General features: G+C 56.2%; 4 protein-coding genes across 4 annotated transcripts; 3 read left to right on the top strand and 1 right to left on the bottom strand.

The window, feature by feature from the left end:
* Positions 1-838: 838 nt before the first annotated feature.
* On the top strand, positions 839-7,655 carry SPBR_00009 (uncharacterized protein; the record flags this gene model as incomplete). Its single annotated transcript, XM_040758330.1, has 2 exons — positions 839-1,194; positions 1,259-7,655. The coding sequence occupies 2 exons, from the start codon at positions 839-841 to the stop codon at positions 7,653-7,655; spliced, it is 6,753 nt and encodes a 2,250-aa protein (XP_040618529.1).
* A 2,279-nt stretch (positions 7,656-9,934) lies between these two features.
* Positions 9,935-12,652, top strand: SPBR_00188 (uncharacterized protein; the record flags this gene model as incomplete). Its single annotated transcript, XM_040758508.1, has 1 exon — positions 9,935-12,652. The coding sequence occupies one exon, from the start codon at positions 9,935-9,937 to the stop codon at positions 12,650-12,652; it is 2,718 nt and encodes a 905-aa protein (XP_040618528.1).
* A 334-nt stretch (positions 12,653-12,986) lies between these two features.
* Positions 12,987-14,387, bottom strand: SPBR_00618 (MFS monocarboxylate transporter; the record flags this gene model as incomplete). The annotated part of the gene is made up of 1 exon (XM_040758937.1): positions 12,987-14,387. The coding sequence occupies one exon, from the start codon at positions 14,385-14,387 to the stop codon at positions 12,987-12,989; it is 1,401 nt and encodes a 466-aa protein (XP_040618527.1).
* Positions 14,388-16,769: 2,382 nt separating this feature from the next.
* On the top strand, positions 16,770-17,820 carry SPBR_00813 (microtubule-associated protein, RP/EB family; the record flags this gene model as incomplete). Its single annotated transcript, XM_040759132.1, has 4 exons — positions 16,770-16,783; positions 16,956-17,027; positions 17,110-17,222; positions 17,294-17,820. 4 exons carry the CDS (start codon positions 16,770-16,772, stop codon positions 17,818-17,820), a joined length of 726 nt encoding a protein of 241 aa, XP_040618526.1.
* Between the last annotated feature and the right edge of the window lie 716 nt (positions 17,821-18,536).

Genomic DNA, 18,536 nt, shown 5'->3' with positions numbered 1-18,536 from the left:
ACGTATTCTTCCCAAATCTGGCCATCTGTTTATGTCCCTTTTGATTGTCCATTCCCAGGGTCAGTTTTGCTATTGGCCACGCCCGTCTCATCCATATCCTTCTCCATTGGACACACCCGCCCCGTGCTGCCCAGCTTCGCGTCACAGCCTTACGCCATACATGTACGTTTTCCCTCTACCGTACTATTGGCATCGCCGGTGCTACGTCGTAGCAGGCTGCGGCCATCCGTCTTACATCCAAGAGTCATCTGCCCTGGGTATTGTGTCTTGCTGAGCGTCGGCTCGTCACAGAGCCGCGAGGTAGTAGCTATATTTGTGTTCTCTCGTCTTTCCATCTGCTTATCGACATTAGCCTCCTGTGTCACAATTGCAAAAATGAATCTCCGGATCACGACATCCAACAGCATTCGGGCCATTTGCTACGCCATCCGCATGGAAGCATCTCTTGCCCCTTTCAAGAGCACGCTTACCGTGCAGTACTTTGCGCTTTTGGCCAAAAAGAGACGTCTGATCGCTCGTTGATTTCCCGTTTCGTCTCGTAGTGCATCGCTTTTCCAGTGGCCGACATTTGTTGAGATTTGTTGAGAAGAGGTGTCATGCTGTGTGTTGATTTGACTTGACAGATGTAGTCTTATATATCGTCGTGCATACCGCCGTCTGCGTTCATACTGGTTAATATTGAAGTCCGTCTGTAGAATTTTCTCCCGTTGTCGTTCTCGCCAAGACCAAACAAAGATAGAGACGGCAGCGCGACTAACAAACTCCCCGTCAAACCATTTGTTTCGTCACTCCACAACACCACAACACACGACCTCTCGTCACCCACAACACCACCACCATGACCACCACACTCCTCTTTGGCGATCAGACCGCCGAGGTCCTGCCCTCCATCGAGTCCCTCAATGCCCATACTCTGTACAGTGCGGCCCTGCGCCAGTTTTTTGACAAGAGTACGGACCGTCTGCGGGCAGCCATTGCGCGTCTGCCGGCCGCGGATCGTCGCCAGTGCCCGGCCTCGTTTACGTCGCCGCTGGAGCTGGCCCGATGGGCCGCCAGTCCAGCCAGCGACGGTGTCTCGGGAGGCATCCCAGGAGGCATCCCAGGAGGCATCTCAGGAGGCACGCTCCTCCGCAAGATCAGCCCGGCCCTGTCGGCAGCTCTTCTGTGCATGGCCCAACTCGGGCACGTCATTGTGTAGGTCCCCTTTGCCCTCTCTATCTCCCTCTGGGTTTCTGTTAACCGTTAACTGTGCCCGCAGCGACCTCGAAAAGAATCCCCGCCGCTTGGCGGACACGGCCATATTGGGCACCTGCACGGGCCTCCTGGCCGCCGTTGCCGTTGCTTGTTCGGACAGCGTGGCCGATGTGCTGGCCATTGCCGACCATATGGTCGTGCTCGCGTTTCATGTTGGCTACGAAGGCGTACACCGCACGGCCCGCCTCGACGACACGGCCGGCGCCTCCTCGACCACCACCGCAGCCTGGGCCACACTCGTGACCAACATCACGGCCGACCGCGCTGCCATCGATGCAGCACTGGCCGATTTCAATCAAAAGCGCGTGCTGGCCGCCGACCGCCGGGTGTACATTTCGTCGGCGTCCTCCACCTCATCGTCAGTCATCACATTGAGCGGCCCGCCGTCAACAACCGCGGCTCTCTTTGCAACGGAGCCTGCCGTTTTTCAAGGCACCAAGCGCATTCCGCTTCCCATTGCCGCCGCATTCCATGCCGAGCACCTGCCGCCGTTGTCTGCAAAACACATCCTCGACAAGGTCGTCCCCAAAGACGCCTCGTCCGCCTTCCTGCGCCGCTCCTTGCGACCGGACGTCACACTCTTGGCCGCCCGCGCAGATCGCCCGCAGTACACCAGTACGGCCATGGCCGACCTCCTTGCCGACGTCATCCACGACATTTTCCAGACACCCATCGATCTCGGCGCCGCCATGCAGAGCCTGGCTAGCCTGGCGGTCACCGACAAGACGACCAGCGTGACACTGGTCTCCTTTGGGCCCATCAACTCGGCCAAGGCCATTGCACGGTGTCTGACAGCCCAAGGTATCACCATCCACACCGAGGCCGATCCGTCATCAACGCTGCCCACCTCCACATCGGCTCCCTCTCCGTCGGGAGCTGCCTGGCCCCCGCCGCCGGGCGACAACGCCATTGCCATTGTCGGCATGGCCAGCCGGCTGCCCGGCAGCGAGACTCTAGAAGAGTTCTGGCAGGTACTCGAGCAAGGCCGCGACCTGCACGAGCCGATCCGGCCGGACCGCTTCGACGTCAACACCCACTGCGACCCCACCGGCCAGCGCCGCAACACGACCCTCACACCGTATGGTGTGTTTATCGACCGCCCGGGCTTCTTTGACACGCGCCTCTTCAGCATGTCCCCGCGCGAGGCCGCCCAGACCGACCCGGGCCAGCGTCTTCTGCTGCTTACCACGTATGAGGCTCTCGAGATGGCCGGCTACGCTCCCGGACGGACGCCGTCGACAGCGGCCCGCCGCATCGGCTCGTTTGTCGGCCAGACGGGTGACGACTACCGCGAGGTCAACGCCGGCCAGGACGTCGACACGTACTTTATCACAGGCGGCATCCGCGCGTTCGGACCGGGCCGGCTCAACTACCACTTTGGCTGGGAGGGCCCCAGCTACTCGGTCGATACCGCCTGCTCGTCGAGCGCCGCGTCCATCCAGCTGGCCTGCACGGCGCTGCTGGCCCGCGACTGCGACACGGCCGTCGCCGGCGGCGTCAACCTGCTGACCACGTCCGACTTTTTTGCCGGCCTGAGCCGAGGCAGTTTCTTGTCCAAGACAGGCGGCTGCAAGACGTTTGATGCGGATGCAGACGGCTACGTGCGCGCCGACGGCGTGGCCGTGGTTGTGTTGAAGCGGCTCGCCGACGCCGTCGCCGACAACGACAACGTTCTGGGCGTCATCCGCTCCGCCGTGACCAACCACTCGGCCGAGGCCATCTCCATCACGCATCCGCACGCGGCCACCCAGGAGCGCCTGTTCCAGGCGACCCTTGACCGGGCAGGCCTGCAGCCCAACCACATTGACTACGCCGAGCTGCACGGCACAGGCACGCAAGCCGGCGACGCCACCGAGTCCAAGTCCGTGACCAGCGTGCTCGCGCGCAACCGCGGCCCCGCCGAGCCACTGTACGTCGGCACCGTCAAGCCCAACCTAGGCCACGGCGAGGCCGCCAGCGGGGCCACGTCGCTCATCAAGGTGCTGCTGATGATGCGCCACAACACCATCCCACCGCACGTCGGCATCAAGGGCCGCATGAACCCAAAATTGGCCCACCTGAAGGACCTCAACACCCACATTGCCTTTCAGACCACGCCGTTCGTGCCGCGCGCTGGTGGTGACGGCAAGCGCCGCGTGCTGATCAACAACTTTGACGCGGCCGGTGGCAACACGAGCATCGTTCTGGAGGATGCGCCGCTTCGACTCGAGGACGCCACAGCAAAACGCGATCCGCGTTCGCATCATGTTGTTGCTGTTTCTGGACGCACAGCGACGGCTCTGGCCGGAAACACCCAGCGACTCCTTGACTACTTGCGCAGCGACGCAGCCTCCACTGTCCGCCTCGAGGATCTGGCCTACACCACCACGGCTCGTCGCATGCACCATGGTCTCCGGCAGATGCATGTCGCGTCGTCGTTAGACGGCCTCATCCGCAGCCTTGAGTCGGCTGGTGCTGCAGCGCCGGCTGCTACCAAGGTGCCCTCCAAGTCTTCGTCGGCCCCGTCCGTCATCTTCTGCTTCACCGGGCAGGGTTCGCAGTACGCTGAAATGGCCTCGGAGCTCTTTGCGACACAGCCTACCTTCCGTGAGACCATGCTGGACTGTGACCGTATTGCTGTTGGCCATGGCTTTGAATCCTTCCTGCCCCTGGTCGCTGGCGACGACGCCTTGGACAGTGCCCCGCCCGTTCAGGTCCAGCTGGCCATTGTCTCCATCGAACTCTCCTTGGCTGCCCTGTGGAAGTCGCTCGGTGTCGCCCCGGCAGCTGTCATAGGCCACAGCCTCGGCGAGTATGCTGCTCTTTGCACTGCGGGCGTCCTCTCTCTCAGCGATTGCCTGTGTCTCGTTGGCCACCGGGCACGCCTCATGCTCGCCAACTGCCAGCCGGGAACCCAGTCGATGCTTGCCATGGCGTGTGGTGTCGCGGAAGCCGAGTCCCTGTTGCTGAGCTCATCCGGCTTTGGTCACTGCGAGATTGCCTGTGCCAACGGCCCATCGGCCACCGTCATTAGTGGGCCCGCGGTTGAGGTCGCCGAACTTCAAAAAGTAGTTTCGTGCAAGACGACTTTGCTGGACGTCCAGTTTGCCTTCCACTCCGCTCAAATGGACGCCGTTATTGACGACTTTTCCATCTTCACGGCCAAGGCGCACTACTCTGCGCCTTCGATCCCCTTTGCGTCAACTTTGCTTGGGACGTTGCTTCCGGCTGTAGACGCCTCGCCAAGCCCCATCGACAATACCTACCTCGTGCGCCAGATGCGCGACCGCGTACAGTTTGAGGATGCCCTGCGGTCTCTGCTTGCAGACTCGTCCCTCCAGGCAGCGCAGGCTGTCTGGGTCGAGATCGGACCCAGCCCCGTCTGCATCGGTCTTGCCCGCTCCACTTTGGCGACAGTCGGTAACAACAAGTCGTCTGTGCTTTTGCCCTCTCTCAAGCGTGGCGAGAGTGACTGGAAGGTGGTCTCGCAGGCTGTTGCTCTCATCTACGAGGCTGGCATCGACATTGACTGGCAAGAGTACCATGCTGCCTATGAATCGTCGCTGCGCCTTCTCGAGCTGCCCACGTATGCCTTTGACCTCAAGAACTACTGGATCCAGTATCGCGGTGACTGGGCACTTCGAAAAGGCGATTCGGTCGACGCCACCAGCAGTGCATCCGCTGGGCCACACCCCGGGCCAGCACCTGCACCAGCGGCGCCTTCCTATCCACAGTTCAAGGCGACCACTGGCATCCATTGCATCGTGTCGCAAACCATTGGTGATGCCGGGATTGCCGTCACATTCGCCACGGATGCCATCGAGCCTAAGCTCAACAAGGCGCTCCGCGGTCATCTGGTCAACGGGGCCGGACTCTGTCCCAGTTCCATTTTGGGCGACATGGCACTCACTGCCGCCGTGTACATCCGCCGCCTATCACAAGCCAACAGCGCCAGGTCCTTCTCATCCATTGACCCCGAGATGTGCATGGACGTGCACAACATGGGCATCCATAAGCCGCTCCTCGTGCAGCCTGGCGAGACAAAGCAGGTCATTCACACGGCTGCAAAATGGGACATGTCAGCCAACACAGTGTCTGTCACGTTCAGCAGTCAAGACGGTCCCGAGGGCGTCGAGGTCGAGCATGCCCACTGCGAGGTCGTGTTCGGCGACGGCTCCGCATGGCAGTCTGCGTGGAGGCGCAATGCCTATCTGGTCCGGTCGCGCATGGCCCAGCTCGTCGAGGCGTCCGGCCGTGGTCAGGCCCACAAGCTGCTGCGGCCCATGGTGTACAAGCTCTTCGCGGCGTTTGTCGACTATGCGCCCAAGTACCAAGGCCTTGAAGAGGTGTACATGGACAGCCACGAGCTCGAGGCAGCCGCCAAGGTGCAGTTTCTGACCAGCGAGGCAGAGGACGGTACCTTTACGCTGAGCCCCTACTGGATCGATGGCCTTGCTCACTTGTCCGGCTTCATCCTCAACGGTGCCGACACAACACCGGCCGACTCAGTCTTTATTTCGCACGGCTGGGGCAGTCTGAAAGTTGTCGGTCAACTGTCAGCAGAAAAGTCGTATCAAAGCTACGTCCGCATGCAGGAGGAGCCTGGGAGTCGTGGCGTCCTGTCAGGCGATGTGTACTTTTTCGACGGTGGTGACGTTGTCGCCGTGTGCGAGGATCTCAAGTTCCAGCGTGTCAAGCGTTCAATCCTGCCATATCTTTTACCCTCCGGAAACGACCAGGCAGCCACAAACCAGCCAGCCGTACAGCAGGTTTCACGGCCAACTGTTCCACGTGGTAAGACCGCGGCAAAGCCAACGCCGAAGACAGCAGCGCCTCCTCAAGCAAGTGCCGCTGTTTTCACTGAGATTCTCGACGTCGTCGCATCCGAAGTGGGCATCGACGTGTCCGAGCTCACAGATGATGCTTGGTTTGCTGATCTCGGCGTGGACAGCTTGCTGGCCATCAGCATCACTGCCAAGCTCAGCGCTCTTCTCGGCCGCCAGCTGCCGGCAACGTTGTTCACAGAGTACCTTGGCGTCAGCCAACTCCGCAGCTACTTTGCTGAAGAGTGTAGCACCGGGTCTTTGGAAAATACATCGCCCTCCGGCAACGGAGACGCCAGTGGCCCCTCGTGGTCCACGGCTCCTCCGTCAGACCTCGGCAATAACGACAATGACGATGACGATGACGACGACGATAGCGGTGCCAGCAGCAATGAGTCGCCCAGGCAGGCGTATACGCCGGTTAGCAGCTTTGGCCAGACACCCAACTCGGACTCTGCCGACGGCCAGTCCACAGAGCTATTTCGCAAAATCATTGCCGCCGAAGTGGGTGTAGATCCATCCGAGATTGAGAATGACACGCCGCTGGCTGATTTGGGCGTCGACAGCCTTCTATCTCTGTCAATTCTTGGCACCATCAAGTCTCAGACGGGCCGCATCCTACCTTCCAGCTTCCTTCTCGACCACCAAACGATCGGTGACATTCAGAAAGTCTTGGGCGGGCAGTCGCACACGTCGCCGCAGGAACTCGCTCAAGCCGTCGCCCAAGCAGCATCGCTGTGTATCTCCAAGGAGGGCAGCGCAGCGTCCTATCAAGCAGAGGCCATCCTGCTGCAGGGAAGTCCGGGTCTTGGCGCCCCAGCCCTGTTTCTGCTGCCAGACGGTTCAGGCAGTGCCAGCAGTTATGTCGGATTGCCGCCGATGGGTCTCAAGGGCGCCGTCTACGGCCTCAACAGCCCCTTTCTGAGCAATCCCGAGGACTTTACCCTATCGCTCCAGGACGTGGCTAGCGCATACATAAGCCAGATCCAAAAGATACAGCCCCGTGGTCCCTACCACCTGGGCGGCTGGTCCATCGGCGGTTCTTATGCCTTCGAAGTATCTTCGCAACTTGCTCTTCGTCATAATGAAAAGGTGGCCAGCTTGGTATTGATCGACGCACCGTGTCCCAAGTCATTGCCACCACTGCCTGCGGAAACAATTGACCTTCTTGACACCATCGGTGCGTTTGATGGACTCAAGGGACGGGCCAACAAGATGCGAGAAGGCGTCCGGGATCATTTTGCTGGGTCTGTAAACTCACTCAAGCAATACATTCCGGCTCCAGTTCCGCACTGGGCTGTGCCACAGTCGGTCACGGTGTTGTGGGCGCGTGATGGCGTGTGGGAAACTGTTGGCGAGGCGGTACAGGACCAATACCGACGGAAGCAGACGGGCACTATCGGCGCGAACGCCGCACAAGACTGGATCATGGACCCGCGGGTGGACAAAGGTCCGAACGGCTGGAAAGACTTGCTGCCAGGAGCTCACATTGTGTGCAAAGTGATTCCCGGCGACCACTTTACCATCATGAGGAGGCCGGGCATTGCCCATCTCGGTCGTCAGATAGCCCGCAGTGTCTCGGGGCAAGAGATGGCATGATGGCCGAGCGGTGGAGCCAAGAACAAGGGCCGGAACCTAAAACTGACTTCAATGTCTCAGCTAAAGATAGGTAGACTGAACAAATGCACTTCGCAGCTTTTTGCCTAAATGAGATAGCTTTGCGGGCGTGTTCATGTCGTGAATACTGAACAACGGTTCATCGCATTTATTGGCCACGTTGACCTGCCTTTCTGGTATGGTCGGTTGCATGTGTAGCACAGCGCCCATGCCTTCTCTGTTTTATATCCTCGAAAGTTGCCGGCTTTCGACTCGCAAGTATTCCCGCCGATGACACGAAGGCTGCCTACAGCGAATGCTGACAGCCGAAGTATATCTCGTTTGGCAAGAAAAGTCTAAACGAGATGAGGCGGTGACCGAGCCGTGGGTATCAGTTCGCAAGCATAGTGTGACGAGTGTCGAAGAAGGATACTACTTCGACAGCGGTATGCTGGCAGCCCTCGCATCATGTCGTGTTCAGGCACAGACACAGATTGGGTGGTATCAATAGAGACGCGTCGTAATAGGAATAAATAAATGCGAGAAAGGTGACGAATGAGCAAAGGTTGGTAGGAAAAGAAAGTGGCCGTGGTAGAGCCAGTATGTTTCCACAGATGAAAACGTGAGATTCACCGCAGCAGGGCTGGTCTGCACATAAGCATCACGCCGTCACTGTCCAGAGCAGCAACCGCGTTGATCCTACTCGCTTCCTTGTTCTCAGACGCCAGACAAGCCAGATGTCATGCAGCGGCCCCAAGGTCGTATCTCGTAACGGCAGTCGAGGATGATGAGATCCTGCATGAGGGTGACCGAAATGCCACCTTACTCTGTGACTCCCATCGGCGTGGCCCTGGAGGTACATTGCACAGGGCGTACCTGTGCTACCCATACACGGTGCTCCGTCGGCCAAAGTGCAATCTGTTGCAGGCGATAAGGGTCAGCAACGTGAGATTCTGCTCTCCTGGTGGACAATCAACCACAGCAAGTCTCCTTCCGCTCTCGTAGAGTAGTTCGCTGAGTACTGAGTACTTTGGGAAAAGCTGACAGTAGACACCAGAGGCCTTGGAGCCTAGACTGACCTATTTTCGTATTACTTCATGTGCCTGGCCACTCGATAGTCACTCCGTCGGTCCGCTGCCGCTGACGTGCGTCCTATTCACAATGGTGTGAGCAATAGCCGTCGACCGCCATGATCTGGAAGATTGCCATGCTGGCGCAGGAGGATCATCGTATTGCTTGATAAGCCTGTCGGGTTGGCCCGGGCAAGGATGCACATGCACACATCAGCCCTGTTCGTGCGCGGTGACATGTCCGTCGACCTGCGTTCTGCAGGGCCGCAGAGTTTCGGCAAAACAAGGCGTGGGACAACAAGATAGGATGCCAGCGTTGTGTTGTGTTTTGGATCCTTTTCTGGCACGGCGGCACTGCGCCATTCGTGCCTTCCTTCGCCGCAGCATGAATGAAGAGCCGTCTAAACGGCAGGTGCAATGGCGTGCTACAGGCTGTATTTTGGCATGACGGCAGACGCCACAGCACTCTTGGCCACCAAAGCACCAATCACTAACGCGTGGGGGTCATGCCTATCTAGTGCCTAGAGATCTCAACTGCTAACCACCACCAAAACTTGTAGAAGATGTCGAGACTTCCACTTTAGGTAATTCACATACGACATCGTCAACGCCCTGAAGTCAGCTTCTTACTGTACTCCCCATAATTCTCCAAAGGCGCCAGGCATAGCCCCTGCAGCGCTTCTTCAACGATTCTCCAGTGAATAAGCTCAAAAACGGCCGGTACTTGCCCACCGGTAGCGCCGATCACCCGTGGATAAGACTCCGCACCTTCCTTAGACCTCGTCATTCTTCGCGCATTCCTTCCTCTTCAAATATTTTGGTACCACCACGCAGTCGCCCATCGCAGTTTCCCGTTTCGTTCCTGGTGCTAAAGAAATAAAAGAGAGGAAAGGGCCAGATTTGGACCCCAACAACGGCAGTCACATCCGTTGTCCTGTCTGTTGGTAGTTCCTTCTGTTTCCCCTACAAAGGACACTACGCCGCATCCGAGCAACCAACGTCGTCCAAAACAGGTGCTAAAACGCATTCGCCCCTCATCGCAACCGTCCGGGCCCTCTATGGAATATATCAAACCGCCCTCTTTGCATCGTCAGCCGCACGACGTCGAACCCCATCCATCCACATCATCACTCACTCTACATCATCTCCGTCACCTCGGCTTCCTACCACCATCCAAACCCTTCTGCTGCCACCAGCCACAAAGCAGCGCCGATGGCAGACCTCACCTTTAGTCATCTCAGCTCCGATACGTTCGAAGAGGAGGCCCAAAAGAAGGCTGGTCGCAAGCGGCCCCGAGTCCGCAACGTCATGTCTTGCAGGCCATGCCGTGAAAGAAAGGTCCGCTGCGACCGCGAGGTGCCTTGTCAGCCATGTGCCCAGCGCGGTGTCGGATCCAAGTGCACATACAACCATGCCAAGACGGCCTCAGTTGCGTCCACAAGCAAGCCGCCATCGCCCCGTGCACGAGATTCTACAGAGTCCGACAAGACCTCTCCTCGGGCATTCTCGACGACATCGCCTCAATCCAGTATTCCTGGTCCACGGCCGGCTTCAACACGTGCTCCAGCGGCCCTGCCCATACCAGGCAGGCAACAAACGCAGGACCTTCCGACAAGGCCATCTCACACTGCCAAGCAGCAATTTCAAGGTCATATCGTCCACGTATCCAACCGCAAGACGCGCCTCATCGGTGTCAGCCACTGGATGGCCCCGTGCAACGAGATGATGGTCATCAATGCCATGATCAACCAAACACACGGCTTCGATGCGTGTATGAGAGAGTTTGCCGACCTGAAGGAACGGCTACGTCTTGCGAACACCGGTATGACCCTGTTGCCTCCAGGCTGTCTAGCAGCCCATGGCGGGATGACCGCTTCCTTTCTTTTTTCTGTGCTTCCGGACAGGACGTCGTGTGAACTGTGGATTGGCCGCTTTTTCCGCAGCTATGGCCGTATCTTCGACATAGTGGACCCGGGTACGTTGGCATGCGATTTGCACAACGCCTTCTCTTGTTCGACAGAGGAACGACGTGAATACGCTACTGCGATGGACTCTGTCTACCTGCTCCGGATTCTCGTGACGGTGGCTCTCGGCATGCAAATGTCAGAGGCCAATCGTGTCCATGGCCGCCAGTTGGCATGCCTTGTTGAGGAATTTGTTCGACGTGCTTCCCGCGTGCAAAAGCCCTGCACGGGAAGTCTGCAGGTTCTTTTGCAGCTCATTCTTGTCAGAACTGTCATGGGCTCCGAGATCGATGGAGAATACGACTGCATGGGCCTTCTCGGACTGACGAGCAACATCGTTACGAGAATGGGGCTCCACCGCAACCCAGAAATATTTCCGGGTGCGTCGCCCTACTTCATAGAGCAACGAAAACGGCTTTGGGCGTGCTATTTGCGGCTGCACCTCGCATACTGCATACGCACCGGGTCTCAACTAAATCTGCGCCTGGACGATATCGACTGCCCCTTGCCCTCGGCCAGTGTGCTAAAGGCCTCCTTGGCCGCCATGCCGGTCGACGAGAACATCAGCAAATGTTTGAGAGAGTGGACAGTGGACGACGAGAGTGCGCAGAACGATGCTTCGTTCAACTACGCCTCCGCCAAGTTGGCCAACGTTGTGGTCCCGATTCACCAAGTCTTGTGTTCGGCTAAACCACAAGTCAACACTGAGCAACAAGACCTGTTGCAGCGTGGCTTCGCCTCCCTTGCAGAAGAGCTCCCAACAAGCCTCCAGGCCGGGATACCGGTGTCAGATCCTACGGTCGAACTACAGCGCAGCCTGATATCCGTTGGTATACACAGCTTTCTTCTCGTTGTGTCGACGAGCTACATCTTGTCCAACTCGGCGGCTGAGCTGGTTCCGTCCGACGATCTCGCCACACAACGCCCTCGGCTTCTTGAGATCTGGGACTACACAACGTCCATATTGACCCAGTTCCAGTCTCTTTCGCAAAAAAAATGCGATGGACGGGCGTCGAGGGCTAGTTCAAAGTCAACATCAAGTCTAGCGTCTCTGCAATTGTCCGACTACCCGAACACGGCGGCCAGTGACGCCAGCACCATGACCCAGCATTTGATGTGGACGGATGCTGGCCGAGCAGCGCTTATTGGCTGTGTTGTTGTTGGCCGTCTTCGGCGCCATGACGTTGATAAGACGATGGCATTTTCAGTTCATCCACGACAACAGCACACTGCGTCCATCTTCCAGCAGATGCTCACCCAGTCTCTGTCGGGGCTACTGGATTTGTGGCGCGGCAGGTCGCACCTGGGGCCCGTTACAGCAAAGACAAGCATGATTGTCGCCGTCGCCATCGCGGTGACAAATAGTCTCTATTCCGACTTTGATCATATTTACGACAAAGGCGTCGAGGCGGCCACGCAGCAGATTGCCGAAATAGAAACTGCCCTAGAAAAGCACGCAAATCAGGCCATGTCGACCTCGAGAGAACGGGACTCCGCCATCAGTATGGAGGATGCCGCTGCCGCGACGGCCGCCGTCAGTCACGTTGCAGCCACGACCCAAGCTCCTCAACTGCTACCAAGCCGTGGTGCAGGTCCGCTGTCCATGATGCCCACCACTTCTGCAGCTGCCATGCCGCTCATATCTCCGGGTACACTGCCGCCACAAATGGTAGTACTAAGTGCAGCGCCCCAGGCTTGGATACCAATGGGATTGGCTGGAGGTGGTCCCGGCCAACTTTCCGATGTGTCCGCCACTGGCTCATCAGTAGGCACAACGCCCGAGTTTGGTGGAATTAGTGGAAACGTACCTCCAGGTGGCAGCGACATGTTCGGACTCGACTTTAGCTCAAACATGACGGCTGCTCCCTACACCGTGCCCAGCAGTTTTGATTGTACTCTCATGGGCGACTTTGATTCGTCGTTTCTCGACTTTTCAAATGACACGATAATGAACAATATCTTTTGAATACAAAATGTTTCTTGTTCTGATTTTTTTTTTTCTAAGTCGTTGGAATAAATATTTACATCGTTTTTTATTGAAATCAATTTTGTTAACTTTACTATTCTTCAAATAATTTTGTTGTTAAAATCGCAACAAATACGCTCATTAGGAATTCAGGATGCCCCTAATTAAAGACACAACCGGAATAAAAAGACAAACTAGGATCCTTTCGATGACAAAAATGGAACAAACGCCGAGGAAATGCAACAGTACAAAACCCCTGATAGGAAGTCGACTCGAGCATGCTTTTGCTATACTCTCTTACTCTCTTATTCATTCTTCCTCCTCCGCCGCAGATTTATGCCTTCACCAGGCGGAAGCCCACCTTCATGTGCCGCACCACGACGATGAGGAACGCACCAGCGAGTGTCGTGACGCCTGCAAACAAGAACGCGCCCCAGTACACGGTGGACGTGCCACTGCGAGACTGGTGGTCCACAATGGCACCAGCCACGGGGCTGCCGATGAGCATGCCCAGGCCGGCCGAGAAAAGCGTCATGCCGAGGTTCGTTCCCAGCTTGGTCAAGTCCGGGCACAGGAAGGGCACGGTGGCAGGCACGACCGCTTGGATGGAGCCGTTGGTCAAGCCCAGAAAGACGGACACCAGGACAATCCCGGCTTCGTCGTGGACGGCGATCCAGGCCACCGTGATGACACCCGAGAAGAAGACGGCTGGCATCAGAATGGACATGTTGCCAAACTTGTCGGCGAGCATGGACGGGACAATGCGGCCGGGGATGGACGCGGCGTTGATGATGATGAGCATGTACGAGGCCGTGGAGGCGTCGATGCCGATGTGGGTGGCGTACTGCTCGACATAAAAAAAGGGCACGTAGAGGCCGATGAACGAGAAGACAATGACGACGAGCCACATGGCAAACGTGGGGTCGCGCAGAGCTTCATAGTTGATCAGCGGACCCGACTTGCGTGGCGGCAGGCGCGGCTTCATCACGGCAACGGCAATGATAAGCGTGGCCAGCATCAAAAAGCCCATGACGCGGACGGCCCAGCCGAAGCCGATGTTGATGATGAGGCGACGCAGCGCAATAGGGTAGATGATGCCGCCAATGCACGAGCCGGTGGCCGCGATGCCAATGGCGGTGGCGCGGCGCGTCGAGAAGTAGGTGCCAACAATGGCGACGCCGGGGATGAAGACCATGCCGGCACCGATGCCCACGACAATGCCCTGGGCCAAGAAGACCTGCCAGTATTCCTTGCAGATCGAGGTCATCATGGTGCCAAAGACCTCGAGGAACGAGCCGATGAGGATGTCCGTGTAAAAGTAACCCGCATCGAGGGCTCGGCCGCACAACACCGCAATGACGAGCATGAGGAACGCTTGGATGCTGCCGATCCACGAGATGGCCGACTCGGTAGATGTGGCCAGTAAATTGGCCGAGTAGTAGGACTGGAAGACGCCGTACGAGTTGACGATGCCCCAGGTATTGAAGTTGATGAAGAAGGCACCGAGAACCTGCATCCATGCGCGAGTGCCACCATTGGGCGGCGGAGGAGGTCCTAGTGGCGCGGCAGGTGCAGTTCCTGGAACAGTGGCCGGCTTTTCGCCGATGCTATCGGCGCCGGAAGTGTCGGCGCCGGAAGCGTCTGTACCGGACAAGCGTGTCGGTGAGGGATCATTCAGGATGTTAGCTTCCATGTCCCTGTCCGTGGCAATGACTGGCCCTTGGGGAGACGCCATTTTGGGGTATGTCAAGCAGCTTCTGCTGGTGGTTGAAAAGAAGATACACGGGATGGGATATGAATGAGGTATGTCGAATAGAAGACGGCTCTAATGAAACGAGTTCAACTGAAGAGAAGCGTATTAGTTGCTTAGAAGACCGGTCGATTGTTGAATAGTTGAATATGTAGATGCTCGTATGTATCCTGTTGTTGAGTGAAAGCGAAGCGACAGGGGTCGTGTTGAGATGTGAAGATCTGAGATGATTGTTGCAAGAAAAGTAAAGTGGAAATATCCTGAGTAAAGGAGAGCAGAAATGAGACCCAAGTAGAAAATGAAGTGAGCTGAAGGTGCTATATTATTGGGAAAGGGAAAAAGGTATCTTGGTGAGCATCGAATATAAATTAGGAAAAGGGAAGGGAGTGCATCGTGAAGAAGCTGGTTTTCTCAGCAAATGGGCGGTGGGGAAACAATTACCCCCATTCGACGACGCACATTCAGGGTCAATGGAGGAGGAAGGTGCACAGATTATCAGGACGGTTGCACTTTCCTCCCCGATCCATCAAAGGCGACAAACGGTCGTTTGTCAGACAAGTGGCATGTGTATATTCATCGGCATGAGCGAAGGTCGTTCTTTCCAGGCCAATCAAGTTACACCACCCAGTGGCTGCCCCATTAGGAAGTGCTGAAGTCGGATTTTAAATTCCCAAATAGGACTAGTCGGACTTAGATTTCCTCTTCAGGAGCGCCGACAACAAAAGTCAATGGCAGGGACAACGCAAAAGACGATGACAAAGGGCTCACAGACCAAGTCCACGGGATTGAATATGTATAAGATGCATCAGAGCATTTCACTTTCTGTGTAGCTGACAATAGCTATATAATTTGTCAAGTGTTTTGGGCTGCGTAAAAACCATTTCCCAGCAAAGCAGGCAACTGGCAGTGTAAGGCGTAGGAAGGATATTACAAAGATCTCCTAAAAATGTTGGCGAGATCAAAACTTTATTTCTCCGCCCATATGTATGATCTTGTGTACAGGTGGACAGGTGTGTTTGCGCACTTGTGCATATCTACCTGATGACGGATTTACATCGCGTGTTCCATGGCCCTGGAGTGTTTGTTTCGGGCATGCAGTCCTTCCTCTTTTATATTATAATGTCAACATCTAGTGGAGGCCGATATAGAACAAGTTGAGCCATATGAAGAGGTTTAACATCGCCATGAGCATGTGACTGTCAAGCCTTACCTGGACTTTAAATGCCTCCGTCCGCTTTTGTCCGTAGCAAGGAGAGTTCACAATGTGAGCTAAGATCATGATCAGTTCAAAACAGAACGGATGATGGGATGGGGTTAGTCCATATCGTAAACCAGACTTGTCAACGCTGTGCCTTGATATAAATAAGGGAATTGTCAATGTTTTTTTTAAAAACAAATTCATTAGAAAATTTTGATTACACATATAATTCGTTCCTTTACTACAAAACGGGGCCTTTTTTTTAAAAAAAAAAGAAAAGAAAAGAAAAGAAAAGAGAAAAACAAAATGAAGAGAAAAAGAAACCAGTGAAATCACGTATACGTGTCCGTGACGAGGCTGTGCCCATTACCATCCTGGTCTGTTGGAAGAGAAGGCTGAACATACAGCGTCACGGAATTAGCGTCAAGAATAGCGTGCCGATGCCCTGTGCGCCCTGAAGCCAATTTGGGACTCATCATATTTTCTACACGTGACTTCATGCATGACCCTGCGCACGGACCAATAAATGGAGGGGCACCATACGGGGGAGGGGAACTTGTTGCAGGGGCGACGAATTGTCAAAAATAAATAAATAAAAACACTGCCTGGAAAATAGTGGCTCGGTCGTCTGCCGCTGCCCGTCCGGTTGGAAAACAGGGGAACCAGGGGGGATGTGCCACAACCCCACTGTAGTTGAGCTGGCTTGTTTTGTTGATTGGACGAGGCCGATGATGGAAATTCGATTGCCTGGGAACCGAAGCGGAAGGAAAGGACTGGACAGGCGAAGTGTGGAATTCCTCATATTTTCTGCCGTCTACATTTTCAGGCCTCTGCTGCCTTTCGCGAACCGGAAGTAACTACCACGCCTTTTCCCTCTATCACGAGCCCCATCTCGAGATTTATCTTCTTCTTCTGCATCCTTCACCACCCTCCCGCAAACGGCCATACTGCCAACGAGCCGACGACAGACGATACCCCTTCTCGATTTTTTTTTTTTTTTTTTTTTTTTCGCGACATCCTCTTGCCCCCTTTTAACGTGACTTGCGTCATCTAGCGTTTGTCGCTTTCGCTTTCGCACCCCAAACGTTTCTGTTGTCCGGCTTTCGTCTTGACGGCATATTTCCTCTCTCTCCTCTGTTGTTTCCTTCGTGTCGCTTCTAGCCGCAACGATGGGTGAATCAAGGTACGCACTTCCTCACCGCGTTCCCGATGAGTACTCGAACAAAAAGCTTCGTGCGATCAGGGTTTGTGTCCGGCGCTCCTTCTTTCAAGAACGTGTCCGGCGGTAATCTGAGCGCATGGTGGCGTACGCGTGTTGGTGTTTGACAGCTCTCCTTGCTGACCACATCCCACAGACAGGAACTCGTGCAATGGCTGAACAGCCTCCTGCAGCTCAACGTCACAAAGGTCGAGCAGTGTGGAACAGGGTAAGTTGTGCTGTGTCCCCCGTGAGCGGCTAGGCGGTGTGCCGCGATCCCTGACACTGACCGTCGTGTCCTCCGACTCCAGAGCCGCCCTGTGCCAGGTCTTCGACAGCATCTTCCTCGACATCCCCATGTCGCGCGTCAAGTTTAACGTCAACACGGAATATGCCTACATACAAAATTTCAAAGTCTTACAAAGTGAGTGCAGGACGGACAAGGCGTACAATGGGATGGAGTGTAGGGAGAGGTCCCTCGACTAACCCGCATAGGCTGCTTCCAGAAGCACCAAATCGACCATCCCATCCCCGTCCAGGCCCTCGTCAAGTGCAAGATGCAGGACAACCTCGAGTTCCTGCAGTGGACCAAGCGCTATTGGGACCAGCACTACCCTGGCGGCGACTACGATGCCGTCGCGCGGCGGAAGGGCGCCCCAGTCTCGGCCGGTGGCGCTGCGCGCGCGCCCGTCTCGGCAGGTGCCGTCCGGCGGGGCACGACGCCCACAGCAGGGCCGCGGATCGGCAAGGCCGTGGGCGGTGGCGCCGGCTCGGCCGCCCTGCAGCAGGAGAACAACACGCTCAAGGAGACCGTCGTGGGCCTCGAGCGCGAGCGCGACTTTTACTTTAGCAAGCTGCGCGACATTGAGCTGCTGATCCAGCAGGCGGTCGAGGAGGACCCGGAGCTCGAAAAGCAGGAGGACGGCCTCGTCAAGCACATCCAGACGATCCTGTACTCGACCGAGGAGGGCTTTGAGATCCCCGCCGAGGAGGCCGGTCTCGACGACCAGGAGACATTCTAGGTGACTGGAACGAAGACCTCGCCACGCCCACGGCGCGCCAAGACCTGCATCCGAAATATGGTGCGCGTCCCGACGACGGAGCCGACTTCGGAGCAGCCGGCCGGGGCAGCGACAGCTACTTGTGAGGAGTGACAAAAGGGAGGACGATACTTTTTCTTTTACTACTATACCTTGGGTGTCTTGTATCGGGCGATATGTCCCTTGGTATGATGTGCTTTGGAGAGCTCCGCGAAGAGATGGAGAATGCGGGCGGATGAAGACGAGTCGCGGGTGACAAAGGTGCCACCATTCATTGGCGTGCATAGGTATCAGGCGCATCAGGCACTGATGAAAAACACGATATGACCGAGTAATAATAGAGGCTACATCAGCATGCCTGACGCTTCTCTTTTATTTGTTGCCGCCAATTGTTCGATCGTTGTCTCGTTTTCACGCGTAAACGACATCACGTGACATCGCACTGAAATCCAAATCGGGCAGCACCGATGTCATCTTTACCATTTAGGAAACAGGTGAAGGAGGATGCCTTGCAGCGGTTGTTAGCGACTTTTAGTAGACGCTTTTGGCGCTTTTAGCTACGTCAGAGGCTTTTCACTCGCTAAGACATGCTGCTGGGAAGACCGGTCTAGCCGCCCACCTGCCAAAATACGGCGCTAAGCTGCTTGCAACCAATGCCCAAGAGCACTGTCGATGTTCGCCGCCTGAATCTCCACTTT

The sequence above is a fragment of the Sporothrix brasiliensis genome, assembly GCF_000820605.1.
Source record: "Sporothrix brasiliensis 5110 chromosome Unknown Cont19, whole genome shotgun sequence".
NCBI classification, from domain to species: domain Eukaryota; kingdom Fungi; phylum Ascomycota; class Sordariomycetes; order Ophiostomatales; family Ophiostomataceae; genus Sporothrix; species Sporothrix brasiliensis.
The sequence above is the reverse complement of the archived record's forward strand: the minus strand, read 5'-3'. Positions and strand labels throughout refer to the sequence as shown.